Genomic DNA, 7,985 nt, shown 5'->3' on the forward strand with positions numbered 1-7,985 from the left:
TCCCTTGTTCAAAATTCTACCATTGCCACAATGTCCATCGGTGGAAGTCTTTCATTAATGATATGGATTTTGTTGGGTTTGACGTCGTTGATTCAAATAGCAATGACAATTTAGAGACAAATATAAATATAATTCACCTCTAATTTTCTTGTTAAATGTTAGAGACATCAAGTTTGATAAACAAATTTATTTTTTGTGTTTACCAGTTTTCGTTAATGTTTAAACTGTTTCAAGTAGTGGATAACTGCGATATCAAATCCGTTTCTCCTATGTGCTTTGACTAAGAGGGGGAAGTGATGTGAAGGAAAAAAATAATATATTGAAAGTTCACTGTATCTATGTGTTGATAAATAAATTAGAATTACTATATGAATTAAAAGTAAAAAATATTGAGTGATTAAGAGTCCATTTGTTATATACTGCACCCCTTCAATATATATTGATAAAGTATTATTAATATATATATTAATTGATCTCATAAAATAAGTTTACTATGAGAACACTAAACCTATAATATTTAAATTTATTTTATATGAGACCACTTAATATATATTGGAGTGATGCAGTATATAGATATTTTTGTAGCGCGCACAATATTTCATTTAAAATTTTGTGAGTTATTTATTCATTTGTCAACAAAAATTGATTACATAAGAACATTTACAAGTAAAGAAAACATTATATTATGGATACCACTTAAAAATTTATCTATATTATCAATTTTTATTGAGTGATGAGTAAACTATCCTCAAATCTTCAAACGAAAATATCACTGTAGAACATATATAATATATACATATTCATCATCATTTTTCATTCATTAGGCCACTAGATTTTGGACTACCATAACACTCCAAATTCATATATAACTGTTGATATACATGTAATTTAATATACACACGCACGACACGAACATCTTTTCGTGCTATTTTTTTTTTTCCAGTGATAAGTCATGTTTCGCCAAAATAATAAAAAGAGAAAGAAAAAATAAAGAAAATTTTACTCAGTAGCTCCTAAATTATCCTTGTACCTCCTTCACACAAATTAAAAGGAAAAATATAAATATTTTCATACAAATATTAAAAGTTTTAGATTTTCACCATTCCATCATTTGAATTTATCGGTATATGAGTAAAAAAAAGTTATTTTTTCTGAAAAATATTTTTCAAGTTTTTCGATACACAAGTTACAAACTTAAAAAAAGTTTTTCGGTACAGAAGAACATTTCCGAAAATCATTTTTGAAGTTTTTCAGAAGTATCGAAAAACTTATTTCAACCTTTCCAGATCATATATAATATTGGAAAACTTTTTTTGACATTTTCAGAAGCTACTGAAAAGCTTCAACCCACAAGTTTTCAGGAAGTTCTTTTTAATTTATGTTTTTATTATTTTGTTATTTTTTTAATTTATTTTTTTAAATGATGTATATCGGAAAACTTTTTCACTATTTTTCAGTACATGAGTTTATTGGTACACAACTTTTTAACCTTCTCTATCAAAAAACCTTTAAAAAAATTCGGTAGACACTTTTTTAACTTCTGTACTAAAAAACTTTAAAAAAAATTTTCAGTAAACACCTTTTTAACTTTCTGTATCGGAAATCTTATAAAAAAAATTTTAGAAATTTCTCTAAATATTTTATGTGCCGAAAAATTAGAATTATTTGATAGTTGATAAAATAGTAAAAAAAAAAAAGTAAAATAAAAATATATTTGACATTTTTAAAAATTTGTGAGAGTATAAATATAAATGTAGGGGTACAAAGTAAAATCTTTTATAAAAAAAAAAAAAATTGCGTGTTGGGCTTCAAATTATAGCAGACCATAAAACCAGCACTAAGCTATAATTAGTTTAATGTTTTTGAATTAAAACCCGTGTGAGATGAACTTAGGGGACAAAGCGTTGTTTTTTTAGGCTAAAATAATGTGGATCTTTTGTTCAAACAAATCCTCCTGTTGCGGGATTAGAAAATATATGTTGGATCATCTCATTGACCATAATTATAGGGAGTGAAATTATGATATTGTAGAGACTATTTTTAGCACCCAATAAGCTAGTAGTGTTATAAAGAATATTATATAATAACTGATAAATAACACCAAGTTTAGAAAAGAAAGGTATTCGATATAGTTATGAAAGTTAAAAGTTTCGCAAAAAATAAAATTATTGTTGTCAAAAATTTTGTGCGGTTATCTTTCGATTAAAGTCAATTTGGTTAGAAATAATGTTACTTGCACTCGTAATTTCCCTTTTTGTGAGTTTTTTTTTATGAATCTTGATATTGCAAACATGTAAAGGAAGTTTGGACAACAGTTGGGTTATGGTAGTAGGTTGTTAATGGGAAATAGAGTGTGACGAATCTAAATATATTGACTTTTAAGTTGTTATGCAACCTGAACTTGGAGATCAAGACAACAATCCGCAATGAATCTTTGATGTATTTGGCGTAGGAGGAACGAGAAGGTATGTGATGCTACTAAGAAACTGATTTCAATCTCTGTCGCAATGGTCAAATATCACATTATTGAGTGACTTTCGGTTCAGGAAAAACACTAGTATGAACAACAATTTTATTGAGTTTGATTTGTTGTTGATACATTGTAAAATCTTATTATATTTTCATCAAAACTATATAATTAATTTCATCATGAGACAAACAAATTTTATTACGCTTGCTCACATTATTCGTGCTAAAATGAAATATATTTATTCTTGTCGGAAAAAAAATGTGGATCTTTTAATTAGCTTTCTAGCCTGGTTGTTTTACAGAATCCACCATTGTCCACCGCTTTGTTTTCGCATAGTTGTGATTGTTTGTTTCTGAAAGGTTGACTAATGGAAAAACAGTTTCATTTTCCATTCTTTTTTGGGTGAGGGACTTTTATAATTTGGATTCAAGCTAAATCAGCTCAATCGATTTGTAAGATATCTTCCATTTACATGTGAACATTTATCCAAGTGATTTGATAACATGTAATGCAACCAATTTTGAATAAACTCTTACATTATTTTAAAATGTGTGTTAAGTCTAAATCAATTTTAGACAATTGATATTTAAATATAGACATATTATTAACTATCTTTGGTAAAATTAGTTAATAGTTGTTAAATTAACTGAGTATTTGATAAAAATAATGGTTTAATTAATTTAAAAATATAGAATTATATTTTTAATTAAAAATAAATTATATTTTAAATATAGTAATTTAATTTTTTTATTAATTTAAAGTTTATCAATGTGATATATTTTTTATTTATTTATCTACTTTATTCATTTTAAATTAAAGTAAGTAAATAAATTATTTCCTTTAAAATATCAATTATTTTAACATTTTAATTATTTATAAATAATTTAAAAATATAATAAATAATCTAATCATGTAACTTACTTTTTTCTTAAACACAAACCACCATTAATTTTCAATTTAATCCCTATTTTATGTTACGAATTAAGGTTACACATGTTAGAGTACAAACAACACTTTATCTCTCTTAGTTGGACGCATTTTCTCAACGCGACCATTCCAACACCACTATTTGTGATCTTTTTTGTTTGTTACTTATGGTTGTTTTTAAATTTAAGATTTGGATCATCGAATTTTTTAAAAAGATAAATACACAATCTATTTTATATTTATTTTTATTTTTGTATATAAAATTTATCAAAATTGTTAAGTCTATCTCTTTAAACATGAGACAAAAAATAGAATTTAAATCCCTAAATTTAATAGACGAACATTTAAATCTCTTTATAAATATAAGTATTGTTTGAAATTGTCTCAATAGAAAGAGGTTAAATTTTTATTTTTTGAAAAGACTAAACATTAAAGATAAAATAAAAACATAATTTAAGCCTAATGTTTATGTACCGTGTTTTAGCCATAAAACTTTGCAATCAATAATTCACCTTTATTTAATGTTTATTTGAAAAAATAATTTTCCTAAAGTATACTTAGGAGTGGAAAAGGTCAGCCCACACTATGATTTTTAACACCTAAGTCTATCAAAATTATAGTAAAAAAAAAAAAGTCTATCAAAATTTAATTTATTTTGGAAGAGTCGCACTAATTACCTATATCATGAAAGCATATTTGACATTAAGGTGTTCAAAACATACATTTTAAAAGCTTACAACTTTTTCAACACCACAAGACATAGAATTGAATAGACCAAATCCTATGTATACCTAATTTATTTATAATCTTTAAATAAAATATATCTAATAGTCTTTTATGATACACCTAAATATTGTTTTAGTTTTTTAATTTTTGTGTGTATCAAGTAGTCGTTATATTTATAAAAGTTACAATGTTAAATTAGTTTTATTTGTAGGCTATTTCTACCATGCACAAACCAATTAAATTGTGCATACTACACAACAACTTTTTCACCTTTTGATGATAAAAGACCATTAGATGTACCATAGATCTACTACATAGGATTATGTCCTTATTCAACCTCAAGAAAGTAAATGTAATGCCACCTAGATACCGCACATGGTGGTGATGTTTCTATGCTTTCTTGCACCGCGAGATCGTTTTAGCAAGTATTTGCCCAACGGAGAAACACGTGACGTGAGTGGCGAATCATTGCAACGGATGTTGACATATGAGGTTAGGTCGTGAAGGGTTTACGGTGAGGCAATGGTGGTTTATGGGTAGGATTTGGGTGGTGAGGGAATGATTTGGTGTGGATGACCCAACATTAGATCTAGTGTGTCTAGTTAATCTAACGGTGGAAAAAGATGGTGCATGGGGCAAGACTTATGTTATGTGTTCCAATTTTATTTCAATCATTTTTACCTAAAGATTTACTGAAAAAATGTTAGAATTTTGAATTTTAATTTAGTTAATTTAAAACTAAAAGCAACAATATACATATTAAAAAATAAATGATTAATTTGATAAAAAAAAAAACATAAAAGACTAAATATGAAAAGGATAAATGAATAATTTATTATGTATGTTAACGGACATCATAATTTATTTTAATTAATTTTAAAATATTAATATCTAATATACATTAGATTTTCTCAACTCAACGTCAAAAACAATTATTAAATAAGTCTCATCAATAAATCCATATCATTATATTTCAAAAATATTCATTTATTTTAATATGATTTACAAACAATAGAATTAGTTATCATTTTCTATAAACTCCTAAAATTATCCATTCCCAATCAAATTTTTTATTTAACTTAATAGTGAATAGATGAAACATAACCATTACAGATATTTTAATAAACTTTTTGTAAACCTAACTTTAACCCGTTTAGGTATGGACTTAATAAATCATTTGATTCTAGCATTTTCTATTAAATGAATTGGTTAGATGATAAATAGGGGGTCCAACCTTAAGCCCTTTCAGCCAGTCTTATGATCTATTCCCAGTTCCTACTCTATGCTTAGAATTTAGAAAATCTACATACCCTTTTATGGTTACTTTTCTTAATGTTACATATAACAAAGTGATACTACAAATATGAAGAAAAAATAAAGTTTTTTTGGTGAAAAACAATAGAAAATAGTTAATTATCGTTTAAAAGTAAAAATTATGAAATTGGAATGCCTAATACTATTATTGAAGAGTGTTTTTTCTTTCAAGATGTTATTGAAATTTGAAGAGTTATTTTGGTTCATTACTAGTACTACACTAGTACTCTTTAGGTAGGCAACAAGACAAGGTGGGAACGGTTTTTGCGTCATCAACTTCAGATTCAATTAGTTGGAGAAAATCTGTATCCATTCCCATTTCATAGCGGGTATAAAATTTAGACATCTATTTCCGTAGGCAATGAATTTCGGATTTTTCCATCCACACACGCTTCCTTTCATATATGTATAAATTATAAATTTAAAAATCATATATATTATAATCAATATAATAAAATAATTATTATTAGAGAATAATAAAATTAAAAAATATTTTTTATAAATATAAAATTATAATTTTTAATATTTAAAAAATATTAAATATATATATATATAAAATTTAAATATTACATTAATATTACTTGTGGGGCGGGTTCATAAGCATGTGTGAGGTAGATGTCACCTCCCAAAACTCTTCCTCCCTTAAATTTTAATTTTGGAATTATTCGTGCACCCAATTAAAATGAATTTTAATGGGTACCCGCATATGTGAATTATTATGTCATCCTTAATAGTACACTGTTGATCATATATTTTTTTTATTCGAAATAATATTTCCAAATTTAGATTATAAGAAAAACTGTTAGTGGATATTGAAAATGAGATGTTTCAGTATGCACAGCTTAATTTCATAATTGATAATTACAGCCGGTGTTATGAATGTTCAAAGTTCAAACCTTATCGCGAATAAAAATTAATATTATAAAACAGCTTCGGCCATCGCAAGTGTCGGTTCGCGTTTCGTTTACCTTGGAAGGAAGAAAAACACAGAAACAACCAAAACATGACAAAACTGAAAGAACTAATAATAGGAATAATCAAAGATAAAGCTTCACAAAGCAAAGCAGCGTTACTCTCAAAACCCACAAAACTATTCCTCTTACGCGTCACAAGCCATGACACCTTCTCTCCCCCCACACCCAAACACCTCTCCACGCTCATCTCCTCCGCTGACGGCTCACGCGCCACCGCATCAACCTTTCTAGAAATCCTAATGGACCGTCTCCAAAACACCAACGCCGCCGCCGTCGCTCTCAAATGCTTAATCGTCGTTCACCACATCATCAACCACGGAAGTTTCATCCTCCAAGATCAACTCTCCGTTTACCCTTCCGCCGGCGGTAGAAACTACCTCAACCTCTCAAATTTCCGACGTAACACAAATCCGACATCGTGGGAACTTTCGTCTTGGGTTCGGTGGTTCGCGCAACACATCGAACAGCTTCTCTGCACTTCGCGGGTTCTAGGGTTTTTCTTCGTCGGAAACTCTGAATCTTCGTCGGAGAGAGTTTCTGGTCTGACGAATTCTGTTTTGTTAACGGAGTTTGATTCTCTTGTTACGTTGGTTGAAGGAATTTGCAAGAGACCGAATCACGTGTACAACGATGATGACAAGAACAAGAACAAGATGGTTGATGAGATAGTGAATTTGGTGTGTGAAGATTGGGTGGTGATTGAAAGAGAGGTGTGTGTTGAATTGAGTGAATTTAAGGAGAGATTAGGGTTTTTGGAATTTGGGGAGGTTGTGGAATTGGTTTGTTGTTTGAAGAGATTGGAAGATTGTAGGGAGAAGGTGATGATGAATTTGGTGGATTCGGAAGCGTTGTGGGATTTGGTGAGTGATGTGAAGGTTAAGGTTGGACTGGAGGTGTATAAGGATAAAGGTAGGGTGCGTAAAGAAGGAAGGAAACTCAGGTTTAGCGAGTCTCATCGGTTTTCTGCTCGAGTTCTAGATTCACGTGATTTCCTCCGATTTCCCTCTGGAAGGTTGTTGTGATTGTGAAGATTTATATGACCAATTGTAAATAGGTACTAGTAATTTGTAAATATGTAATTTTACTATGTTATGTTATGACGTACTGGTATAGTTACGGGTTGTTTTCTTTTTTCTGATTGGGATTAGCATATAATTTGAATTGTAGTTATAAGATTAGGAAGATGATAAAGAAAATTGTTTTTGTCGTAAGGAATAAGAAGTTGAGAGGAATCTTCATTCAAATTGGAAAAGCACTTAGAAGCGGCTCTGAGACTATGAGAGACCCACACGTTTCTGAAAAATGCAGACACGGTTGCTTATTCATGTCACTAATTGATTAGGAGCTCCCAAGAGGTGAGATGAGTGGTAATAGTCCCCAACTATATGTCATCCATCGCCAAGTCACTGCCATATATCGTTGCCCCGTCAGCAGCACTAATGTCCACATCAGCTCCTGTTATTACTTTATTGCCACGTTAACATTGTCCATTATATATTAGATAGTAATTTAATGGGCTCACTAAATTGAAGATTTTGTAAAAGTGTCTAGATTTTAAAAGATTCTTTAAAATC

General features: G+C 29.0%; 1 protein-coding gene across 1 annotated transcript; it reads left to right on the forward strand.

The window, feature by feature from the left end:
• Nucleotides 1-6,195: 6,195 nt before the first annotated feature.
• LOC101492229 (putative clathrin assembly protein At4g40080) lies at nucleotides 6,196-7,546 on the forward strand. The gene has a single exon (XM_004504057.4). The coding sequence runs from the start codon at nucleotides 6,441-6,443 to the stop codon at nucleotides 7,431-7,433; it is 993 nt and encodes a 330-aa protein (XP_004504114.1). The 5' UTR covers nucleotides 6,196-6,440; the 3' UTR covers nucleotides 7,434-7,546.
• Nucleotides 7,547-7,985: the final 439 nt, after the last annotated feature.

The sequence above is a fragment of the Cicer arietinum genome, chromosome 6, assembly GCF_000331145.2.
Source record: "Cicer arietinum cultivar CDC Frontier isolate Library 1 chromosome 6, Cicar.CDCFrontier_v2.0, whole genome shotgun sequence".
Taxonomy (NCBI): Eukaryota; Viridiplantae; Streptophyta; class Magnoliopsida; order Fabales; family Fabaceae; genus Cicer; species Cicer arietinum.